The 24,654-nt window shown below is 42.5% G+C and overlaps 3 protein-coding genes across 8 annotated transcripts in view; 1 reads left to right on the forward strand and 2 right to left on the reverse strand.

The window, feature by feature from the left end:
• ccdc191 (coiled-coil domain containing 191) overlaps positions 1 to 5,992 on the forward strand; it is a 17,271-nt gene extending 11,279 nt beyond the window's left edge. For 2 of the 3 annotated variants that reach the window (XM_084340927.1, XM_084340926.1), the window contains 3 exons: positions 684 to 836; positions 1,122 to 1,276; positions 2,996 to 3,378. In XM_084340927.1, the coding sequence (XP_084197053.1) occupies positions 684 to 836; positions 1,122 to 1,276; positions 2,996 to 3,137 (450 nt within the window). In that variant the 3' untranslated portion in view covers positions 3,138 to 3,378. Of the gene's footprint in view, positions 1 to 683; positions 837 to 1,121; positions 1,277 to 2,995; positions 3,379 to 5,901 lie in introns of those variants that run through there. The other variant, XR_014621210.1, reaches the window with a different exon arrangement.
• On the reverse strand, positions 3,247 to 9,636 carry zdhhc23b (zDHHC palmitoyltransferase 23b). 2 transcript variants are annotated; one of them, XM_084340931.1, is made up of 6 exons: positions 9,336 to 9,636; positions 7,307 to 7,453; positions 6,504 to 7,193; positions 5,905 to 6,063; positions 4,062 to 4,334; positions 3,247 to 3,686 (listed from the first exon to the last, which is right to left on the reverse strand). In XM_084340931.1, exons 2-6 carry the CDS (start codon positions 7,441 to 7,443, stop codon positions 3,641 to 3,643), a joined length of 1,305 nt encoding a protein of 434 aa, XP_084197057.1. In that variant the 5' UTR covers positions 7,444 to 7,453; positions 9,336 to 9,636; the 3' UTR covers positions 3,247 to 3,640. The 2 variants fall into 2 exon arrangements, with proteins under 2 accessions (XP_084197057.1, XP_084197056.1); XM_084340930.1 differs by having other exon boundaries at positions 5,905 to 6,072; positions 9,336 to 9,635.
• Positions 9,637 to 10,975: 1,339 nt separating this feature from the next.
• Positions 10,976 to 24,507, reverse strand: gramd1c (GRAM domain containing 1c). 3 transcript variants are annotated; one of them, XM_084340261.1, is made up of 18 exons: positions 24,424 to 24,507; positions 22,613 to 22,719; positions 22,069 to 22,192; positions 21,341 to 21,441; positions 20,629 to 20,724; positions 20,456 to 20,536; positions 17,501 to 17,619; positions 16,447 to 16,603; positions 16,191 to 16,347; positions 15,950 to 16,093; positions 15,292 to 15,410; positions 15,056 to 15,198; positions 14,871 to 14,974; positions 14,376 to 14,546; positions 13,770 to 13,836; positions 13,427 to 13,546; positions 12,932 to 13,037; positions 10,976 to 12,183 (listed from the first exon to the last, which is right to left on the reverse strand). In XM_084340261.1, exons 1-18 carry the CDS (start codon positions 24,461 to 24,463, stop codon positions 12,115 to 12,117), a joined length of 2,025 nt encoding a protein of 674 aa, XP_084196387.1. In that variant the 5' UTR covers positions 24,464 to 24,507; the 3' UTR covers positions 10,976 to 12,114. The 3 variants fall into 3 exon arrangements, with proteins under 3 accessions (XP_084196387.1, XP_084196386.1, XP_084196388.1); XM_084340260.1 differs by having other exon boundaries at positions 16,191 to 16,350; XM_084340262.1 differs by having other exon boundaries at positions 16,191 to 16,350; positions 24,276 to 24,500.
• Positions 24,508 to 24,654: the final 147 nt, after the last annotated feature.

The raw sequence follows: 24,654 nt of genomic DNA on the forward strand, positions 1-24,654 counted from the left end.
GTCAGTTATTAATGTATTATTTATTGATTTATTCTGTATTTATTATCCCTGTTGCTGGGATGATTTTTCTTTGATCGTCATTCCATTTAATCATTATCCGTCAATACGTTCTGTTTTGGATTTTCAGAAGTGCCTTATAAAGTTTATTATTATTATCATAGTACAACAAACCACACGCTGCGTATCCACAGGCAGCCTGATCTAACACATTTAATAGACTGGTAATTGTGAGAAAGGAGAGAACTGTTCTGGTAAAAATACTCACTGAGCAGCTAAATTAAACACAGGACACAAACCTACGAAACACACATATACCCACCATCCAGCACCACATTTATACTATTCAACATGCACAGATATAGCTCAGACACACACACTCAAACAAGGCAGCGGGAAAACATCCAAACAAAAGCATGTGACAACTTCATAGCCTTATTCCCTTGACAGTATCGTCATTTAATCTTTAAAATGTTCCGGCCTTTGCACAGAATCATACAAAACGCAAAAATCCCCTTGTGCATACATGTTTCACAGCTAGATATTGTTCAAATCCTCTTTGTTACACGTGAGATTCGAGCGCTTCTTCATTTGACACAGCTCTATTGTTTCAACCTGGCACATATGATTGAGTTTGGACGCATTCATCGGCTTGCATCGGTCTTTTTCTTTTCAATCCCCGCCAGCTGGCCCAGAGTCACCACAATCTCTTCCTCCTGAGGCGCTGTACAGTAGCCTGGCGGCAATCAGCGAGAGAGTCCCTGTCTGCGAAAGAAGCTTCTGCAGACCAACTGTACCAGCACTTTTTGCTTCGGAGGAGCTTAAGCTGCTGGGAAAGGGTGCGTATACACACGCACACACATACAAGCACCGTTACTCAATCAGAATTACAGTCTCCTCCATCTTCTGCCAGTGACTTAAAACATAATTGAGTGCAAGTTGAGGAGGAGATTAGGAAAAGGTTGTTGCTTTAAGTGCGCTGTCTTGAAGATAAAAAAAAGTTTAGATTAGTTCCTACTCATTTTCTTGATGAAGCTTAAACTCACTGAGTGACTTGCGTTTGAGTCGAATGCCAATACACTTTTAAAATGTTCCTATCTCTGAGGGAGTGTCGTCTGTCTCAGCTTAAGGACTGGCGGATGATTCAGGAGGAGCGAGCCGAGCGTTTCTACCGCACTCGCACTCTGAGGAGGTTTCTGCTTGCACTGCTGGACCATGTGACCCAGGAGAGGCTGGTGGAGTGGGACCGTCAGGAGCTGGCTCAGGAGCATAATAACAGGTCTGCTACCCGTGACTTTCCCATATGTTTCCTGTACGGATGATGCTGTGTGTTCCCCCAGTAACATAACCCACTAACAGGGTGTCATATTAAAATGAGCAGCTTGTAAAACTTTAATTAAGAGTTGAAATTTAATATCAGAGCATGCTGCGCCCCCAAAAAACATTGAATTCCTAGAAAACATCATATTAAGTCTAACTTTAGACATTTTAAATCCTATTCTATAGGAAGACTTTATAGATTTTCAAGACTTGCTTGCAACAAAGATGAATTGATGATGAATTGAATGATAAAGGTTAGACACTGGAACATGCATCTTTGAGCAGAAGCAGTTGTTGAACATTTAATATGAAATATGAGAGCCTTAGCAGTGCATCATGTCCTTAACTCCAGTGAAGTGCCTCATACAGTATCTGCTGTAAATGCATCTTCTCATTATGATTAATGGAGTCAGTTATGGTTTATTGCTGCTCGGGTAGAAACTTCAATATAGCTAAACTAACTGGCATAGCATAGTGTTTTTATAGCCTGACTGCTTTCTAGCCCTGAGTGATTAAAAAAATGTATTTTCTGCAATAATTCTCTTTTTAGCTACCTCATTCTCAATTAGTTTTGTGAGTACAGGTAATATATCATTCAACGAGAGCACCTGTGTGAATGCTAACGTCAGCAGGCTCACAGTGACAATGCAAAAATGTTTTCTACAGGTAATGTCTACCAATGTTCACCATCTTAGTTTAGTGTGGTTTTGCTAATTAGCACTAAACAAAGTACAGCTGAGGCTGGCGAGATCATTAGTTTTATAGGTATTTAGTCATAAAGTCTAAGTATTAGTCATTTTCTTTTGACCTGCTGGTGCCGCCAAGAAAGCTCTTGGGTTTGCTGTCCTGCAGTAGATGGGAACAGAATAACAGCTGCCAGATGTGCTCCAGATGTTTCCAGTGAATAAATATGAAGAATTAATTGAAAAAAGTTACAATGTGAAATCAATTCATCCAGAAAGTCACACGCCAATTTTTAATCTGTGTAGTTTTTTTTTTTACCTTAAATAAAATGTGTGTCCACAATGTTGTGCCAATCTATCTGAGAAGTTTTCAGATAATTGAATGGATAATTGAAAATGTTTACTTGCTGCTGGTGCTACAGGAAAGTCAGGGGGATCACAACTGTTGTTAGGATACATTCTCTACGGATATGTGAATGAAATGTTACGGCAATCCACCCCATAGTTTTTGAGATATTTCAGCCTCGATCAAAGTCATGGACCGACAGGCACGTCCTTAGGACCACGCTGCTGGGGTGACTAAAAAGCGTTTGGTGACTTAAGAACTTTTCTAATTTGCGTCTAAATAGTTTCCTACAAAATATACATTTTAAATAAACACACTTCTGGTTTTCATTATGCTTAATAACAACATATTCAGTTCCCCATTGTGGCCAAAATTAATTATTTCAGCAGCACTCGTCGAACTTAATGATGTCAATGTCTTTGTTACAAAATGTGAGCGTCTATAAACTGGCTTCTCAGGAGAGGTCAGGTAAGTGACCACAGCCTGCAGGTGAATTCCCACCGGCTGCCCAGCTGCCACTGTCCACAAGCCCGCAGAAACATCATGTGAAAACTCATTAGGTGCTGTCAACCCACAGGTCTCTATAATTCAGTTTCTTATTGCTCACTTGCTCTGTTCCCGTCTGTCCCTCCATCTGCCTGCACTTCAGACGGGTGCTGCGGCGATGTTTCCTGGCTTGGGGGCAGCTTCCATGTCTGCTGCGCCAGGAAAGAAAGAAGGAGGAGCGGCGGGAGAGGCTGGGGCGGAAAGTGGCTGAGATTCTGCCTGATTTCTGCACCGGTCCGCTGTAAAGCCTCTAGCAGAAACTGTCCCTGAAGGAGACGAACTGCGTACCGACGACACAAGCATCAACTCATCACACAACTCTGGTGGGGACGCATACAAATGCAAATACACAGGCACATTTCTCACATTCTTTTAATATAAATAAATAAAATGTAGTCATACAAACACACAAACGGATGCATTAAAACCTTTAAATCCCTTTGTGGATGAATTAAAGCAGCTGTCTTGGGAGAGCACTACAAACTTCTTTGCTGAAATTCATCTGTCTTGATTTACATGCTGATTATGAGGCTTGTTGTGCTGTGATGTTTTCGTTTATCTGTGACAAATATCTACGACACATTGCACAAGGTCAACACTGCAGAGGTGTGTTTGTTGAGGAGAAAGAAGGTGTGCAGAGAGAGACCATCCTTGAAATGCTGCTCAGCCCATTGCTTTGTGCAGGACTGACCAACTCCGGAGTCGTCATCTTGCTGCTGACGCTGTGCTCAGAGAAAATGTCCCTAGATTACTCATTCTCACATTTTTCTTGTATGTTGACTCCCAGCAAGGCACTAGAATGTAGAGGAGACATAAAAACAATGTTCAAGCCCGGGGAAAACAGTCAGTCAGTCTGAAGGAAACAGTGATATTTGATGAGAGGCAGCAGTGGAGGGAGATTATAAGTCAGTGAGTGGGTACAGCTGCATAGCGGAGATGCCAGATGTCGATGACGTTAATGGCTGTGATTTTATTGGGGTTGGTAGTTATTGCTATATGTCAAAGTCGAGACAACTCAATAGCTGCAATAACCCAGCGATGACAGTCCTGGCAGCGAGCAGAAGGCGACCAGCAAAGTTAAAGCCACGCTGCCATCCAGTGGACACAAACAAAACAGCAGCATTAAGCTCCAAACTCTTTAAAATCAGGGTTGCATAGCAGTCTCTTACACCAGGTCTGTTGGGGCAGGGGAGGGAGGAGGATTCAGTTTTTCTCCCATGGTCATGAACTCTGCCCAGTTGCCACGGAAACCTCGAGAGTAGACTCCAGTGTCTACGACGAGTCCCCAGTAGGCACTGCGAGCAGTTTTTTCTCTCAGGGCGGTGCGTGCCTCGCGCTCGGTCACATTGTAGCTGACGTTGATCACCTGCACCACCAGCAGGTGCAGCAGCCCTCCGGTCACGATGCTGCTGTACCAGGCACAGGTGAAGCAGAGTGCGGTGCTGGAACACAGACGAAGAGAAACGATGGTGAAACAATTAAAAAGAAAAAAAGACTTAATGTTGCAAGGTTATTATTGTTCATGGTAAAGCTTTATATTAAGCTCCTTGTAATAGTTGGTGTCTTCAAGTCTTTGAGAATGAGTTTTCTTGCCATGCCGCTGTTTGAATGTGTGAAAGGAGGATTAGAGTCCTCTGGCTGACTCTGTTCTTCAGCATCTATAATTTGTTAAAATGTTTCTGTAAATATTTTTGTAATCTAATAAACTTTTTTATAATGCTATTATTAACACTTAACGTTATAACTCACGCTTATAATGAGAACCTTAAAATAAAGTTTTACTGTGTTTGTTCCATCAGCAAGACTCTAGTTTGGTCTTTTTTTGGCATTGGTGGTATAACATGCCCATCACTTGATTAAACCCACTAATGATTCAGTGGATATGGGAAACTGAAAAGTTAATCTTATCTAATGCCATTTATGTCTATATTAAAATAAAAGTGCATGCATATCAAATTCTGTGTGAGCAGTTTAAAAGAGGTTAGTGGACAGATCGCAGTTCAATGATCCATTATTTTTAGGACATGATAGAGGTTCAGACAAGTTTTGTGTTCAGTAGTCTGAGGTTCAGATGGTCATTCTGAAGGCCTGTTTTAAGTGTGCGATGCCAGAGCGGATCAGTTCAACTATTTTACAACCGCTCTCTCATTGCTCTGAGCAAAACAGTGTCTTTCTCCAACACCTCCATGGGAACACTCCATAGTACTCTTTGAAAATGATTCAATACTACACAGAGAGGAGCCTTATGCCGAATATGCCAGAACCTCTCACAAACTCATTTAGTCATCATTTTATGATCAGTTCTGGGAAAAATGTCAAAACGCTACACAGTGCTTCAGTTTAAAGAAGACGATGTTGTTTTTAATTGCTGCTGAAAGGCCATCTGCGATTTCCTGTCTCTACAGGCTCCATCTGATCTGTGAATGTGTACACATACGCAGAGATGTTCATTTTCCATATTTAGTTTGAATTATTGTGATTGTCTTTGTACAGTTAAGCAGATTGCTGTGCTGTGCAGAAAGGTTGGGTTTAAAATTAAATATGATCTTTACATTGCTAAGAATACAGGTATCCATGACAACAAGCAGCAGTAATTTGTAGTTTGTTTCACATCTTTAGACAATGGAACGAAACTTGCTTGAATCAACAACTGATGGAGGACTTGTGAGGCCTATTTTGATTTTAAGAGTTAGATGGGAAGATCAATACCACTCTCATATCTATACGGTAATGAAGTAGCTAGAACAAGCAGCCAGTTTGCTAAGCTTAGCAAAAGGACTCAAAACAGCTATTAAAATGTATTGTTACTATTTAAATTTTTTGTTACTTGTTGGCTGACACGACCATAATATTAGTATTTTATCACCTCATTTCCTGGCCACACACAACCAATTTCCACCAGGGTTCATCTATGTACAAGCATGTTTGTGACAATCAACTGTTTCCAGAATAATTTAAGAGAATATAATGCTTAAGTTACCCATCAAGTGTACATGTCTTTGTTCTCAGTACCTGTACTGGCTGTAGACCCCCGGGCAGTAGAGCAGGGCGGTGAAGAGGTGTTGTTTCGGACACACGCTCTGCAGCACCAGGCTGATCCCGTACAGCGACGTCAACAGGAAGAGGACGAGTGTAACCAGGAAGCTGCGATGATTGGCCTGACCCACACAGCTGTTTATCCTACCGAGGCACCGACACAGGGCGACGCACAAACACACAAGTACACACACACAGGTAGACAAAACATTGTACTGAGACCCCAGGGTTACACTACACACATGCAGGACCACACGCATAAGTGAGGCAGCGGATGATAGCGAGGAACTTGATGTTGGTGTGTGACGTTGACTGAACACAACACGCAAACATGGTCAAGAAAGACACAGGAGGTGTGAGCACGACAAACACTCATATCCTGGAAAGAAAGACAGTCACTTAAAGGCATTGTGTTGTAAATTAAAAAGAATGTTTTTTAGATTTATTGAATAGTTTGTGTAGAAAAGAAAAGGAAAGCAGGAGACAAACGAGACCACTTCAGTGTTTGAGATGTGAAAGAAAGTGGAGGAAACAGTGATGACAGGCCGAGTGAGAGGCATTTTAATGGGACCCACCAGACACAGTGGTGGTCGAGACGCAGCACGCAGACGCCACAGATCCGACAATGTCCTGCCCTCGGGGGCCGCGACACCCTGCACACGGGACACCAGTTCCTCCGGCTGCTCTCCTTCAGCGCCGCCCCGTCCTGCTCCGACGATCCCGCCCGATTGGCTACTGTCATCATCACATCCTGCCTGCCGCCGTGTGTGGCAGGGTCTCTGTCTGGCAGAGAGCTGTAATACGTCACCGTGCTGTGGACGTTATCTTGGTTTGGCCGTACAACACCAGGTTCTCTCTTGGTGTTGACGAGGGCCGCCAGGGTCAGTATGACTCCGACAGTCACCACAGTTACCTGGACCGGGCCGACATCCCCACTGGGAAGCACCTCTGTGATGAACAAGTAGTACATGTACCCGAGGGAGAAGAGGGCCAGGCTGAGGAAGAAGAGCGTCCGTCCCTTCTTGCGGTGGGTGAAGTAGTAGTACCAGAGGACCAGGCCGGGCAGAGCTGTCAGAGCCACCATGCCGAGCAGGAAGTGGAGAGCAGCGACGTGCAGGAGGACAGGAAGGAGGATGAGAGGAGGGATGACGGACAGGTCCACTTTTCGGGCTCCGCCCCACAACCACGGCACACGGATGCGGTCCGAGAAAACTTCAGTCACCTTCGATAAGGATTCAGGTTTCTGAGGCTCCCTCTTCAGGAACCTGAAGTTTGACAAAAGTGAAATATTTTTAATTAGGATTAGTTTTTTCATAATCACACTGTTCTTTTATACTACGGTGGCTCTGAGTCGTCAAATCAGTTATATGTCTCTAACCTGTCACAGGCGTCATCCAGGTCCTCACAGTCACAGCAGCAGGCCGCTACATGGCTGCGCTCTCCGAATCGGTTCACATACTCGCAGCAGCACAAGCTCCCCTCCTCCTCCGGCACCTTGGTGGCTCGCTTCTTCATGACGGACAGCCTGTCAGATTATTAAAACGTTTATAAACGCCTCGTTAACTGAACTTGTGTGAGCATTTGTGTTAAAGTTAAGATGAAGTCCATAGACAAGAGAGGTGGCCGATAAGAGACAGGAAGGGAAAGACTTTAAATACCTCTAAAAGCCCACTTTGCTGAAATGTCCTTTGCATTCAGCAGCTTACCAGCTATCTGCATTTTAGATAGTGAAGCAGTTCCAAACAGATTTTCACCACATGACTCTGCAAAAGCAGACCCTGCTTATTTGACCCTACCCAGTCCACCTTCTACACTCACATCTGTCACACATCTGTCGCCCTTGAATGATTTACAGCCACTAAGCGGTGCCACTACTGCAGCCTGCTGGCTCATTTAGACTGCACAGATGCGTTTGGGCTGAGGTGAGGCAGTGGCAGCATCACAGGTCTTTCAGTGTCCCATCCATCGCACAAAGCAAGACCCAGTGAACCGCTAAGTGGGATAAATTCTTCAGCTCAGCTCAGTTAAACCTCTCTCGGGGGGGATCTGGCTCTGTTAGCCTGAATGAGCCTCTGATTAGCAATAAATCAATGCATGAAATGGCTTGTTGTTAATCAGCCCCTGATCGTAATAACAGGGTAAAGATGACTTCAGGGTCGGGAAAGCTCACCCAGCGTCTGACTGGTGAGTCTTTCCAGGCAGCCTCGGAGCAGAAAGAGAGGACAGATTGGGCTACATGTACTGATTAATGTGTGTGTGGGTGTGTGGGCTTCACCAACTGGCACATCTGCTGCCTGACAAAAAAAAAAAAAGCTCATACTGCAACGATTCATAGCATGACTGTGGTGCTCAGCAGTTTTATGTTCTGCTGAAATACTGAGGGGTTGTCTGTGGCATGCAGCAGTGTCTGCAGGATGTTAAAAAGCTTGTGAAATATGATGGAGGGTGGATGTATCTCTGTGTGAGCGACTGCTTTTTGTTAGTGCGATTGAGAATGGGGACATATTCCTCAGAGGTCAAATGGTTTATTGGCCGAGCCCGCTAACTTCCGGTTTAGCGCCCGGCTAACTTGAATGGGGATAAAATCATTTAATCGTGCAGCTCGTCAAGACTTTCCAGATTCTACTGGACCGAACTGGACCGCTTCTTTAGTCATGTAAGCTTATGGGAAAAAGTGGTGATGTAATTACATAATAGTTTGGCCACTACGAAAACTGGCTTCAGAGCCTGGCGCTCCTCCTGTGGGCTCGAACTAGACCCGGCCCCGTCCTTATCACTCTGAGCTCCCAGTCCAGACCGCTGGCTGCACGGCTAAATGAGCTAATTAGCTCTCAGCTAGCAGCAGTTAGCGGTATGTATGGATTCAAAAGGCAGCCAATTATTACATATTGCACCTTTAACAGACAGTAAATTTCAGAGCAGTATCGATGTTTTCATCCAACTCTCTGCAAAAAAAGAGAGTTGGATGAAATTATTGAGAGTAGATTTACAAAAATAAGTATTAAATCTGTATATTTCTTCAATTTACATGACAAACTATAAAACAATAGGTAGAAAAAGCCATTTTATGAATGCCAAACCCTCCTCCAGGGTTATTTGGGCTAATAATAACATACATAGATATAAACATGTATTTTTAAAGCTCAGTTGTTTAAATAAGAAGGAGGAAAGAGTTGAGGACACCCATTTTCTGTGCAGATTGTAGGCTTCAGTAGTTCGCCCATGTATTTGTTTGAGGTTAACTGAGAATAAAGTCTTGTTTTCATACATGTGTGCTTCTCTCTGGTGTCAGTGCTCAGTTTCGTTTCACACGGGAGGTTGTTTGTCTCATAACAGCCAGTTCAACACCGACAGGAGGTCAAACCTGCCAACAATCACAGACACAGCCACACACAGCCGCACCGTACCTGGACTCCGGGCTCCTACATGCCGATGCTTTCGAGTAAATATCGTCGGTAGCGTTTCTCCCCCGCCGCCTCTTCTCAGCGGAAGTCTTGCTCCTGGTCCCGGCTGTTGTATCCGGTGTGTCTCGGAGCGTCTTAGCGCCGCGGAAGTGTCCAGAACAACAGCAGCTGCCGGGACACGAGTCCCGCTTCAAGCGTCCGGGTCGACGGGGATCCGGTCAGCGGGTTCGGTTGAGGCTCTGCCGCAGAGGGAGACGTCCTCCTGTGGCTCTGCCTGCAACCTGAGCAGACTGTCTCCCTCCTGACGTCAGATGAGGTCCCCGCCCAGGACACGCTCACACCTACAGGACGCACGAGCTGTTCTCACTACACCCAGCTGTTCAGTTCACTGTCCAGCTGTGCAAAACATCCAAATACAATGAACAGTATGAATAATAAATATTCAGATCTGCTTATGAATTCATACTGAAAGACTTATTTTCTTAAAATGAATGAAAAAAATGTCCATTTTGAATCAAATGAGTCTAGAATAATGAAATAAATACACTACTTAAAGGGGCGCTATGTAGTTTTGGAGAACATATTGGAGAATATTTACAATATTAATGAGGTAATAATACAAACTCAGAAATATGTATTTTCCCATAAGTGAATAGAGGAAAATAAGGTCAAAGAACACTGTCTGAAAGGTGGCAGGGTCCGCCACATATAAACAAAGTAAAACAGTATGAAATTGTGTTGTCCTTTAAGGTCAGTTTGTTAACCAACTGCACTGGTGGATTTCTTTCCTCCATGTTTTGAGGATATAGGGGGTTTTGCCTCAATGGCAGACTAAGACTTGATAAGGGAACAATTGTATCACGATTTCATTATTTTATTTGAATATATTTCATGTGAATCATCTTAACTAGTAAAGTAAATAAAGTATCCAATAACTAAAGCTGTTGTGGAATATAAAGGAAAATATTTCCTATTATACAGTAAATTGTATAAAATCAAAATCAAAAGTTCAAGTGCCTCAGTGTACCAAATTACTAATAATACCACTGGATATTATGAAAAACCTCCCATTAAGTATGAAACTGGAAACATTGTAATCTCAATATAAACTCTGCAGATACACAATAATTTCCACTATCATATATCAGAGGGATACTAGAGAAGAAATCATATATTTCCTCTCGGGGTAAATAGGGACAGGCAGCTGATCAATAATTAAAGAAAGTCTCAGTAGTGTTGTATTTCACCTGTGACTAAGGAACAAAGACACATTTGGCTTTACTCCCAGTTAGTTTTCCACTTCTGTTTCCAGCAGCAGTCACAAACATTTAATGGACAATGTATAGTGATGAGTTGTTAAGCCTGCAGTTTCCAGAAACATTTATCCAACATTATTTCAAAATTTAATAGTAGCATGATTGATCCAAATATGAACTTTGTGTCCTCATCTTATGCAACTGAGCACTGTAAAGGATCCCATCGCAGTCCATGTAACGTTCTCAGTGAAATAACTGAGTGATGCGACACATAAACATAACAGCAAATTAATGTGCAACAATACTGATGATTGATGGACATTTATAAAATATGACATTTTTTGGACAAGAATGATTAATCAAGAAAATAATTGTCAGACTAATGCATCCTTGCAAGACATCCTGTTTATTAAAATAGTGCATTGCAATATGGCTAACAATACACGAAACATCAACCTATTTTAAACAAAATCAACCACAACACTTTCAAAAGTGGTTTAATGTAAGAACAACTGAACAAACTTATGCACACAAACGAGGGTGAAGGCAACACTGTAAACATCAAACAAGGCTCAAGGTGGCGTGTCACCGACATTTGCTAAAAGACCAAAGTGTCCCTTTGGAAATCACAGAACTAACTTTAGTACACAGTAATGACAAACCCTGAGATAGTCTACTGACCCGACACCATTGAAATAACATCAGAGTGAAAAGTAATTAAAATGACTTGGTTCAGTGCAGAAACGGAAAATTAATGTATATAAAAATGTGATTTACAGGGAATCCTTTTAAATCAGTCCAAGCTGGAGCTAAAGGTAATGACCAGGTTTTGCTCATATACATCATTATAAAACTCAGAGGTTATTTTTCTATTTGCAATTTAATGTACAGTTAATGTTGCAGCCATTCCTGCAGATTTCATAAACAATACAAAAAGATGTGTCATGATTACAAATGAAGACAAACATTGACATTTTTATTGGAAAGAATAGAAAATCTAAAAAAGGCACCTAAAACATCTGCCTCATCTACGAGGAACTTGTGCAAAAAATTACGTGTGCAAACATGTAAATAGAGAAAAATAGGTTCTTTAAATAATATTGATTAACTTCCCTTGAATAAAACCAAAAAAGTAAAAGTATTTACAATAGCTCATCTGGTGTGGCACGAGGCTCGTCTGAAGAAAGAAGATCACGTCAGGAAAGAGTTTTTTCTGAGGTCCAAGCCAGCTGACGGCGGCACCCTACAGAAATCTAAACCCGCTGATCCGTGTGCAGCTGACTCAGATTTTACTTTGTCCTCGCAGCTGTCAGTCCTTTAAAAAAAAAACATCCTGGCACCTGATGCCCCACCGCAGGCTTTGGGACGTGTAACCCCGGGCAACACATGTGGCATGTCAGGGGTCTGGGGACTTCTACATGGCAACGTCACTGGATACCGGAGATCTCAACGAGGCACTCCACTGCTGCAGTTTCCTCCACAGGGCCGGGGGCACAGGCAACTCTGTAGTCGCCAGGTGTGGAGCGTCACTGCGGCGCTGCTGTGCGATTGGCCATGGCAAAGTTTTGCTGCAGCACCACTAGAGAGCTGCGGAGCTGCAAGGGAGAAGAAGAACTGAGTCAGCAACTACAGCACCTGCTTATTAACCCAATTTATCAAACTCATTAGGTCTGCAGTCGACCCAAACGCATCCATCCTTTAAAGGAGCAGTTTAAAATTTGGGGAAAAACAGGCTTATTCACTTCCTGGTGCATAGTCAGATGAGAAAAATTCAATGTTTGTCCATTAAATACGAAGCTAAGAGAGATTTCAGGAAGTAACAGGTCCCAGCCAAGACCAGTAACTGGAAGGAAGAGTCATTACAACACTGGTGCCGGACTTCCCTTCACTCTCTGTGCAGTTATCACAGCGGTGAATGGGCAGACCACTCCCTCATCTCTCCCCTCTGGGTGATGGAGGCATCTGTATTTTGGTGTGTTGCCATTTAGCTAATGTTTCATGTGTTTGCAAGTTGATCTTAGATTTATTATGGACGGGAGCTTTTGATTGAGGTCAGTAACATTCAGATCACATGTCCTATCCTCATAAAACTCACTCTGAGCCTGTAACGTAACCTCCCAGACTACAATAGATCCAACACCAAAATCTGGCAACAAGCATGCTGTAATGATGATGTAAAGTCACATCCTTCTTCCATAGGTCCAAAAATGTGACAAATGCACATCACACTATAAGAAAACATTAGCCGAACATCTACTACTTCTACGCTCTCTCACAAAGCAGTGCAGATTTTCCAAAATCATGTCCAAATTAGTGCATTTGCAGCTTAAACTGCCATCCTACCTGCTCTAAAAGGTTAATGGAGTCCTGCAGTACAGTTTTTAGCAGCTGCATGTCCTCTGTGCTCCTGTACACTTGTCCCTGTGTGGGACCAAATTCAGGGGCCAAGCTGTCAAAAAAAAAAAAGAACAAAAAAAATTAATCTTTTGCTCAAAATATGATATTCACATGTGCTTCATAAAGACAGCTGAGGACACAAAAATAGAGGCAGAAGCAAAGTGAAGAAGATGTGAGAAGAGGGCTGAAAGTGAAGTAGCACTGATGTCGCTTATATAACCACATTTACTGACGCCTATAAACAGGCACTGTGAACATCGTGAGTCATTGGAATAAGAGCTCTGTTGTACGTGGGCTGCTTAAATGACACACAAAAAAAGGTGGAGGAAGACTATCCCCTTCCCTCTCTCCACCCACACCAAGACTTCTGCTTTCTGACTGATCATTGCAGCTGAGAAGATTTAAATACACATGTTGCAAATGAAGAGAAAGTTGTCCGACCTGGCCTCGGCCCTCTCCCTCAGCCGATGCTTTGTGGTGAGATACATGCGATGGGCTACGTCCTCCATGGCCCACAGCTTGAAAAACAGGCCCAGATTCATCAGCGTCAGAATCAGCAATCTGAAACGGACAGAAAGCAGCAGAGTTTAATTTAACCAGTGACCGCAAAAGGGGTGGAGGGGCCGTGCAAACGCCAGAAATTAACACAGACAATAGACAACTGTCTTCATAATAAAGGCGGTTTGGATCTAATTTAAAAAATACGGGCACAGTTCTCCTTCCGTTTTACACAATAAAGAAAAACATGTTGTTTCACAGAGTCCTTTCCACATTGTTCACTTACATCACACTCATCCCAGCCACTATTGTCGTGGAGCTCCACCTGTGCGAGTCTTTAATTTCGATTGGACCTGAAATGCAGACAGATCAATAAATTAGTAGAAGTTTTTTTAAGCTGGAGCCTGAAGTTTATTAGCTTAGCTTAGCATAAAGACTGGAAGCAAGGGGAAACAGCTAGCCTGGCTCTGTTCTAAAAAGGTGACAAAATCTGCCTCTCAGCTGCTCTAAAGTTCTCAAACCCGACCGTATCTATTAAATTAGTATAAAAACAACACATGGTAGTTTTAACGCTATTTCTTGGCTGGACATGTTCGATACTTTGAGTACTTAAACTCTTTGTAAAGCCACAACATGCTGTGTTTTACGTACAAATAAAAGAAAGGAGATGCAACATGTTAGGGAACTTTAGAGGTGCTGTATTCCCTGCTTCCAAGCTTTATGCTAAGCTAAGTTAACTGCCTCCTAGCTGATGCTTCATATGTAAACGGACTGACATGAGAGTGCCATCAATCCTCTCATCAAAATCTGACAAAAGGAAGCAGTTCAGCATACTTCCCCAAATGTCAAACTGTCCCTTTAAAGCCATCTTTCACAGTGTAACGTCATGTACCCATGTTGCCATCTCTGTGCTGCTCGGGGTCCTGCCCGTACTGCTTGTTGGGCTTCATGTGCTCCGGCATAGTCCGACTGTAGGTGCGCCTCCTCCTCCGAAGCCCACTCATCTTCCCCGTGTCACCACCTCCCTGGTTCATCTCCGCTTCCTCCTCCAGCAGTTCTGCTTCTGTACAGCGTCAACACAAACACAGGGCAGTGAGGGGACAGTGAAAAACAGCGTGTCGTACAAGTATCTGCATGTAGACACTGATTTATTAAACTACAGTGAACAGCTCAGTCTGCTTAATGAATAACTAAAGAACAAGAAACCTGCTTTTCTCATTCCTTGCAAATGCAGCTGTGATATGATTCACTGCAGCACAGCCTGGTGTGTGCTGGAGGAAACCGTTCATATCAGATCAGAGATAAAAATAAACCAAATACTAAGGAAAGAAGACGGGGAAGTGCTCTCTTCTGCTTCTACAGTGGGTGAACCGGGCTTTTTACTCACCCAGCTGTCTGAAGTAATCTTCAATGCCGCTCCAGGAGTTTTTGGTGATAAAGGACTTAACCAGGCCCCATGGCTGCTTCTTGTATTTCACATCGGTGTAGACCCTGGAAGCACAACACGCATGTTAAATGTCAGTCGCTTAAAAAAAATACAGAAGATAAACTGATAGAATCATAACACCTCACCTTAGCCGACACTTCCTCTTCGAGCTACGTATGATGTAGTACCGATTTTGAGTGTAGAAGTAATCGTGATAGGGAACGTCGTGAGTGAACACCTCCGAGTCCAAGAGGTAATACTGACCGTCCCTGGATTCTTTGTACAGCGTCTGACAGGTAATTAGAGCACAAATAAGCGTTGAGGCACGATTCATCCATTCAAAGCGTGCAAACACACCATTCACACAGATTTGTAAACACACCTGGTTCTCTGTGGCGGTTGAGGACTTGCCAATCAGAGGGTTGCTGATGGCTATTGTGTAGTTCAGGCTCCTCTTCATGTTACCCGAGGCGTCCTTTTGCCAAGCAGTACAGCTGGCGTCTGATAACACAAAAGACAATAACACACAAAACGCTATAAAAAGGTGCATTATGTAGTTTTGGGGAAGACATTTTTAAATCAGAAGATAAAGATCTTCATTGCGGATTTTTGTATGCCTATACAGACTAAATAAACAAACCCTTTGTTTTCATGACTGAATAAACAAACTGACCTTAAAGGACAACACAGTTTAGTACCGTTTTACTTTGTTTATATGTGGCGGACCCTGCCACCTTACTAGCTTCAGTGTTCTGGGGACCTTATTTTCCTCTGAGAACAGCTTGTTTATTCAGTCATGGAAAAAAAATAATATTTGAGTTTGTATTATTACCTCATTAATATCGTAAACATTATAATTCGGTGTTTTTAATGCAGTGCCCCTTTAATTAGCTGGAAACTGGTGATAAGTTAGTTTCAGGAGTGACACACAATCATTTGAATTTATTACTTATGAAAGAGGGCCAATAAAGATAAGTTACATAACGATAAGCAATGATGTCCTTGGTTTTGCTTTTAAATCTAGATTAAAGCAGGCTTACTGGTCGTCTTCCGGATGTTCATGAACCTGCGGATGAAGCCGGAGTCGGTGAAGAGCAGCTCAAACATCTTGTTAGCGCTGATGTGGAAGACCTTGTTCAGATAAAGTCGGCCCTGCACCTCCGGCAAACCCACTCGCTCCTCCACTGATGAAGCAAAAAACCCACAGAGGGAAATATTTAAACAACAAAAATACAAAAAAACATGAGCTCAAGAATCCTCCAGGAGGTTGAGTCCTCTTACCGTCTTCTACGCTTTCTGAACCGCTCTGTTCAGTCACGCCGTTCTCGTTGGCGTTGAGGTCAAGGGAGAGCGAGGAGCGCTTGGAAACCCGTTCTGGGGCAAGGCGGTCCAGGGGAGCATGACTGCGCTGCTGAGTGGGGGTTGTGCGGGAGTCATCCTGCTAGAGGGCGGTACAAAAAAAACGAGTTGTGAAAATGTTTAGACATGCACAATTAAGAGAACAATTAAGGGTACAGAAAAATAGCATCTTTAATACCATGCAGGCGGAGTTCTGAGAGCCGAGAGGGGAAGGCAGGTCCTCCCCTTGAGGCGTGGAGGTGTCTAAGGGCCCGAGCTCCAACCCAGGGAGGCGAAGGGAGGAGGTCCGCTCCAGCTTCCCTAGACCATCATCACCACAAGGCTTCACCGTCAGGCTGCAGACAAACAAGACAGGTATATTGGTTATTGTGGTACGGCATAAGTGTTTTAAAGGGTGCAATAGGTCAGAATGGGCCACCTGTTGAATTCAAACCGGGGAAGCATATCACAGAGTAAACGCTTACTGTTAACTATTGCTATTGTTAGCTAGTTAGCTCAGTTAACCATGCAGCTAGCTGTCGTATTAGCTGACTCCGCCTGGATTGGTAGCTCGGGGAACCAGGGGCGTGTCGGTGTCGTTTACAATCAGACTATCAACTGTTCAGGTACAAACTGGCTAGGGGCTAGCTGGTTAGCATGCTAACTTTAATATATATCTCCGCAACACAATACATAGACGTCTTTCTTACATTAAAACTGTTATTTCTTCACATTCTGTTGAAAATTTTGGTTAATTTAGTCCATGAGTCCTTTCCTGACAATGTTGATGAGCCATTATTTTTTCGATAAATAACTTCACTTCATTAAACTCCCATGAAGAACTCATGTTTGAGTGACTCAAATTTCTCATGATGATTATCCATGCTAGCAATGTTGATCTTGCTAGAACAGCAGTCTGGTTGTGATGGTAATGGTTATATATGACCATTAACCACAGCTCCACTCTCTGTTTGGGAGAGAACGGACGGGGGCTTTAAACTCAAATTCTTACATATTGCACCTTTAAAAGGCTGCTTTACAGTAAAGTGATGTCATTTCACTTACATGCCTTCATCAACTTATTGATGAGTATTTATTCAAAGTATTGTGGTATTTAAATTGGCAACCAGTCCTAGCTTTTTAAGTGCTTTTGAGAAGATTTCAAAATATCAAGATCTTTATTGTTTAATGCAAATACAAAAACTATATCATTATAAGGCCATATAATCAGGCAGCCCTGGAAGTCTGCTCACCTGGTCTGCATGTTTGATTCTGCTGCTATGTGTAAGCTCTCCATCTCTTCATGGCTCAGGCCCAGGTCATACCCATAATGCTGTTTAACCATCTGCCAAAGCTCCGAGCTGCTCAGAGGCTGCAGGTGGAGAAAGAAATAAAATATCAGAAGAGACGTGAGAGGACATGCAAACATTAACCACAAGGTTTCCTCTTGCCTAACTAGGACTCCACAAAGTTTGAAGTAGCTGCAGGTCACCTGGAAACACGGAGCCTCCACACTATTATTCAGTCTTATCTCCATGGGTGACAGACAACCCACAAAACTTATTGTCTCTCTTGACTGCAGAGATTGTCATCTGTCATACCAGTGTTAACCCATGACAGCAAAGAGAAGCTCAATCTTAGAAATAGGACCAAAAATAATGAATATCTCAAATAAAACACACCTCAGAACAATATTTACACATTAGCAGACACAGATCACCAGAGACAGTAAATAGTTTTCACATAAAATGATATTACAAAGACGAGATGTGCTGTTAAAACCGGTAAAACGACAGAAAACTGTCTGTATCAGTGCAGGCCTGTTTATTCCAGCACGTTTGTCGCCATATGGGACCCGCACACGGTCCTGTAGCGCGTCTAAAACCCGATTTAATGTTTAAGATCCATTCACACAGACTTTACTCACTTATCGGGAGACATTTCCGAGCAGCTGTTAGCCTTCACCTGGCTGTCCGACACTGATCTGGAGCCTGGGCGCACCGCGCACTCACATTCAGGAAGTCCCGAGTTCAACTGCGTAAAGACGCGCCGCCCAGATTGACACCGTGATAAAAGGTAAATAAAGCCCGCTCCACCTGTCGAAAGTCCGGTTCACCGTCGGTTCACACGGCCGGAGAGGCTCTCGTGACTTTACGTGGTTCCTCTGGTAGTTTAAAGCCCCGACACGAGCGGAGCGTCAGGTGCGCTCTGTGCGGTGAGAGGCAGCATGGAAATGAGCCCCTCATGGCCACACCTGCAGAGGTCAATGAACTCTGGAAGCTGATGTTTTTAATCTACCTGTTTGTGCTCCACGTCCCCGCAGACTCGCACCCCTGTGAGTAGGCTGCCATAGTGCCTGTCTATAACTGGAGTCTACTATAGGCAGTGCTGCCAGTCGTTCAGTGTGACAGAAAAGCAATGCTGTGTAGTTTCTCCTCTTAAAAACAAGTTACTATGATGTGTATATATTCGCCTGAGCTCTCTTAATTTTACTTTTTTTATGGCTTAATTCTGTTTACTCTCACAGGACTGGGGCAATCACAGTTCTCCAAATAAACATGAGCTGGTGGTTTCGTCTTTAACTGCATCCCTGACATACCGGAGGTTAAGTTATTGGGTCATTCTACAGAAACGTCCACTTTTGAAAGGGCAAAATGTCCGAAACTTAAACCACCACCAGTTATTACATAACTCCTTGACTCTATGAATACACATGAATTAAATCTTAATGACTTTTCATCATTTGTTACCCATAAGGAAGGTAACACCAGTGACACCGATCTTCAGGAAATAGGTCACATAACTTTGTTTGTTCAAATAACCTGTTATATTATAAAATATTTTTTTAAATGTGCGTCTCAAGTGTTTTCAGGTGTAATTTTTCTGTAAAAAAAGGGACGTCTCCTTAAAATGACGCCATTAATCTCAGTCGCTTCAATTTTGAGCTCGTAGGTTTCTTCCTAACTGGCAGTTCAACTGCTTTGAGCCTCTGCACATCAACTGACACCTTAACTATAATCTGCGACAGTTTAAAAGATCATGTTTCGAGTCAAAAAAGTTAGAGCTTAGCGTAAAGACAGCAAAACATAATTTAGTTTTAGAGACTACATCGTCTCGCTCGACATACATCACCAGCACCAACGTGGCCACTGCTTCAGCACAGAAAAAGTATTAAAAAAGGTGAAAATCTGAACAGAGAGCGAGTCAGTTTTGTTAGTGAGCTGATATACAGAACCGGCTGTACAAGGTTTCAGTTTGGGGTTTTGCTGAGCATTAAAACAACGTCACTTACGCAACTGTCGGATGTGTAGTCAAATTACAGACAGTATGTTTCAGTCTTATGCTTTCTCAAGTTGAAAAATGACCAAAGATTATTTGTCTCCTGCCATTCACTACCATGCGTATCTTTCCTGAAACAATGCTGTACTCCACTGCACTCGAACACGGAAAAACACACCTACGACACAGAGAAGTGCAATGAAACGGGGATCCAGGTCGGAAACTTCAGCGACATAAACACAGATGACATCACAGCAGCATGGCGGCACTCGTGGTGAACAATCGCCTGTAATCTTTCATCACTTTTTAATTAATGTAGTGTTTGTGTTGGGAAACGTGCTTTAAAGAACAACTTTAAAGTTGCCATTTTTAAGCGAGCGCACTGGGTAGCCTTTAGAAAAGTACAAGTAAATCATACATATATTTACACAGGAGTATATACTGTATACTTCGGTAAGCAAACATGCATATATTTTCTTTCTAAAATTGGGCTTTTGCAGTTGGTTTAACATCTATTTACTTTTGCAGCGTAAAGAGCAGGTTGTATGTTCACTTTAACTATGTACTGACGCTCCAAACACAGTCACTCACAAACAAAAGTGTCTGTTGGACTCGGTGAGCAAACCTGCCGAGCTGCTTCGTGCGGATCTTTACCCTACATGCAATAGCAGCGACAGCACTGATAACCTCGGGAGAAAGACAGTCTGAGGCCGTCTGAAACGTACTCTGGACCGATTAGATAAGTGCTGCGAAATGGGGTAAAGTCACAGACCTGCTGGAGTTCAACAGCAGACTTTTATGTGGTTAGACCTTGTGGGCAGATTGAACCTGTATGGGTGGTTGGAGTATGAAGATTGCACTGATGAGTGTCTGTAGATAGGAGACTGTGCTATATAAGGTAACAGCAGATAAGTGGAGCAGGGCCTTACCTTCTCCAGCAGCGTGTTTTGCCACATGCGGAAAACACCCTGATAACTTTTCTCTCTTGCCGAGAAGGAAGTGAAGAAGAGCTGAGGGTGAAGATGGAAGGAGATAACGGATTATGTGCTTATCAGACGTGAAATAAACTCTAAAATCATTGTTCCCTCCGAACATTATCTACCTTCTCTGTGCTCGTGCAGACCTGGATGGCGTTGGGAATCAGCCGAGCAGTTTTCTCTCTCGTCATAGTTGTGATGTCTTTGAGAGTCAGAGTAATCTGTCAGAAAGGGGAAAGGTTACAGTAATCGGTGCGCACATGCTTATCAAAGAATGCTATAGAGAAAAAAAATCCCCCGGATGCTTTATCAGATGGTTCCTCCTCCACTCAGGAGTTATTCTGTGATGACATCTTTTAATGACTTTAAGCAACTCCCAAGAAGAGATGTGACTTTAAAGCTCGTGGCGGCGAGTTAATCAGTCGTCGTTGCATTATCACGGTCCATTGAGGCCGCTGCAAATGGAGCAATTAGTACATCATCCTTGTTATGTTTCCTGTTGTATCGCAGCTATTTATCTCCGAGGCTGTTGCACATGATTACAAACTAGAATCTACTGCTGCTTTTTAACAACTGACAGCAAAACAGAGTTACACTTTATGTCGGTCAGACAGTACACACAACAGACCGTATACAAAAACAGTACATACAACGACACACATTAAAAACGTACAATACCAAGATCTGATATCAATAGTTTATATTCTGTATTTCTGTAAATGTTTCTCTTTTGAAACTATGATCTTGTACTATATTTTATTTCCTTGTCCACGTATTTGCAGTTAAATGAATGAGTGCCTCTAGGCCATGCACCCTCTTCCTCCACTTTCTTATTACCTTGGTACCCCAAAACACATTGCTGTAGAAACAGAGCCAGCTCTGCGAGAGGTAGAGGCGTCCCTGAAGGAGGATGTCCCGCTGGAGGGCACACGGGTAGTCTGAAGGAGAAACCAAACATACACATGAGTGTGCCTGAGGTGTTCTTTGACTCACTTTAACCATGAAACAGGTCACTGTAATGAGATGTTGTGATAGCCGTGGTGTGATTTACTTCCCCTCAGTTCACTGCAGATAAGACAATATGTGGCCAACGACAATTCAGTTTAATTATCGATATAAACTGATCTGAAGCTGTGAAATGTTGAGTTTTGGAGTCTTGGATTCAAATATTTTATTTTAATGTGTAAAATTACTATATCATGTATGAAACACTAAAAGATCCAGGTACAGATGAAACAGTAGATGTGATCACACAGCGTGGGAGAAGGTTTTAAGATGTCTTTAAATTTAGGATGAATATTGGGAACAGTAATGTTCACCCGCTTAAATTATTAGCCACTGTGACTAAAAGTGAGAGTCTTTGCCCAAAGACCACGACTGAAATAAAAATGATATATTTTTCTAGGTTTATTAAACAAAATAAGGACTATTTTGCATTTTTATGGTTAAAAAACATTTGAAAATAAATACTGGATCCCAGCAAAGAATGTCATGAACTTAAATAATACAAATAAATCTGGATGTTGAACTTTAATCATTACTATGAGCAGCAGCCTGTAACTCACCCAGTAGGAGTCTCTCAGACTCCGGCAGCTCTTTGAACAACTTCTTAAATTCATCCAACCTCTGCTTGTAGGTCGGCTGAGGAGCTTGAGGCGCTGCCAGACACTGTCCCTGAGGGTCAGAGCTCTGATGGAGGGGATGTGAACATTATTTAATAAGAGACATTATTACAAACATACTTGTAAAGTTACAGTGGATTTTTTTTTCTGTATTTGCATTATGTCTGTATATAACAAACCAAGTTTGAGGAATTAGTAAGAAACATCTCCTTTGAGTCTGAGCAGGTGATAAACAGCATTATAAGCCTTCCGGGCTTTGCACCAGGGAGGCAACAGCAATCCCACCTGTGTGTGGTGTAACATGGTGTAATGAGCCTGACCCACAAGAGGGCAGTCAAAGATTTTCCATTCCAGATTTCATTATAGATTACAGAAGGACTGCATGATTTGACTGAGTAATATTAAGGAGCCATTAATCTAAAGGTCATGTACAAGCAGCAGTAGCTTCACGTTGATAAAGTTTAGTGCTTAGTTGTTTATTTTTTACCTCTTCTTCATCAGAGCTCCACCTGACATCTGCCAGGGATGTGGACTCATCTGTAATATCGTCACTGCCCGCTCCTGACAGGATGGATACCTGGTCCATCTGCTCTGCTGCAAACAAAATTGATGAAAACTTAGACCATAATAAAGGTAAATCATAATTATGAGGGAAAAAGTCATTCTAATGAGATAAAAACTCCACATTATGAGATAAAAAGGTCAGAATTATGGGATAGAAAGTAGAATTTATGACAATAACTTGTAATTGGAGATAGTATTTTGAATTTCTGAGATAAAAAGTTGATCAAAAAGTCTGCTATGGGATAGAAATTCGAAGCCATGCAGATAAGTCATATTTACAAGAGTCAGAATCATGAGATACATGAGTCACTCAAAATGAGTTACTGATATTGGGATATGGGTGCATATATGTGCAAGCATATGCAATAAAAGTCAAATGAAATGTGTTGCATTATTTCAATTGTTCTTTTCAAAACCATTCACAAAACACACAATAAAAAGTCAGGTATGTTTATGAGATAATTAGAAATTTTAGGGATAAAACGTTGAAGAGTGGAACTTATGAGAGAGTTTTAATTATGAGAGTTCAAATGATCATATACAAAGTCACAATGATGAGTTAAGTCCAAATTCTGAGATTAAAAAAAGTGGAAAGTGAAGATCTGCTCTTGTTAAAGTACTTTTTAAAAAAATTGACTTGACAACTTAAAAGATTAATATTCCCATGACAAATTATAATTATGAGGTAAAAAGTCATAATTAATTTTTTTAATTAATCACGATTAAAGAAATGATAAAATACAAAAAGACACCTTCATGAGATGAAGTCACAGGCCTGTTTATGAGTTAAAAAGTCAAAATTACAAGATAAATGTTCTTCTATTTCATAATTATGACTTTTATCTCACACTCGTGACTTGCCATGGTAATATTTCTCGCATCAAGCTTTGTTTTCATCTTGTTTCCACTTTAACTGGCGGAAACGGTCCTCCATACCTTTAAACCCTGCTGCAGACTGACACTATACACATTCCCATTTCTCCAGTGGTGTCATAATGAGAAACTGGGGCAGGGAAGAAATGAGGTTTGTGTGTCTTTAGAGAGGTTGAGTTTGAGAACACGACGTGAGCCTCGGCGGTAAATGTCATCAAACAGGGAGATCCAGCAGCAGCAGCAGCGCCACAGGGGAGGTCATTATCACAGCGATGGAACTGGTTTGACGAGGAGACACGCTGGAGGAAGTGTAGTCATGCCAATGTACTGAAACCTCCATGCACGTCAGACTGTCTTTCTTTTGTTTAGGTGGAAAAGTGTCGTGAAAAGAGCGGATTTGGAGCCACAACATTAAAAACATTTATAGACGTCTCGATATCTTTGCGCATAACGCCGCCACAGTGCGAGGCTACACATCCAAACTCTTTGCGCGCTGTTAGATTGTGTTGGCTGATACGCGCTATCAGTCCACATGGACGTCAGGTGTTGCCAAACAGAATCACGCTGATAAAAAGTTACCATCTGATGGGTAAAGCCGTGCAAACGTGCGTTTTACGCACAGCGCCATGAGTGCTGCACAGGCGTGCTGCGCCTTCAGCATGTCTCCACACGCGGCTCATCTGAGACTTAAACCCTTCTTGTCAGTCACGTACCTGGCACCGAGTCTTCTCTCTCTGCTCTTCGATCAAGTTGAAAAAATCATCAAGCATTTCAAGAAAACACCAGTTTGTTCCTCACAGGTCCGAAACTCTGCTCGTGCGTCTTGTTCCAGGTGTATCTCATCCGACTAGGGGAACATACCTGCAGGGAGTTGTCTTGTCCTCTCACTGATGACGCTCATTGGTCTTCACTCAACTGCTTAAGGGCTCCAAAATGACTTCTCCCTTCATTAACACACCAGTCCTCAGCAAGACAAGTGGATGCACTTTTATACAGCAAGTACCCAGATGGTGTGATGTTTAGGTTATTTTTAACAATTACATGATATTTTTAGGACAAAGAGCTCATCACTACTTTTATTAATTGCTATTC

Source organism: Pagrus pagrus (genome assembly GCF_965226575.1).
Source record: "Pagrus pagrus genome assembly, chromosome: 20".
Lineage (NCBI taxonomy): Eukaryota > Metazoa > Chordata > Actinopteri > Spariformes > Sparidae > Pagrus > Pagrus pagrus.

Coding starts and splice junctions, on each gene's coding strand:
- zdhhc23b (XM_084340930.1), bottom strand. CDS start 7,443: ATGAAGAAGCGAGCCACCAAGGTGCCGGAGGAGGAGGGGAGCTTGTGC. Junction 7,194..7,306: donor CTGGATGACGCCTGTGACAG/GTTAGAGACATA, acceptor GTCAAACTTCAG/GTTCCTGAAGAGGGAGCCTC. Junction 4,335..5,904: donor GGGGTCTACAGCCAGTACAG/GTACTGAGAACA, acceptor TCTGTGTTCCAG/CACCGCACTCTGCTTCACCT.
- gramd1c (XM_084340260.1), bottom strand. CDS start 24,463: ATGAGCGTCATCAGTGAGAGGACAAGACAACTCCCTGCAG. Junction 15,199..15,291: donor CAACCGCCACAGAGAACCAG/GTGTGTTTACAA, acceptor ATTACCTGTCAG/ACGCTGTACAAAGAATCCAG. Junction 12,184..12,931: donor CCATTAACCTTTTAGAGCAG/GTAGGATGGCAG, acceptor TCTCCCTTGCAG/CTCCGCAGCTCTCTAGTGGT.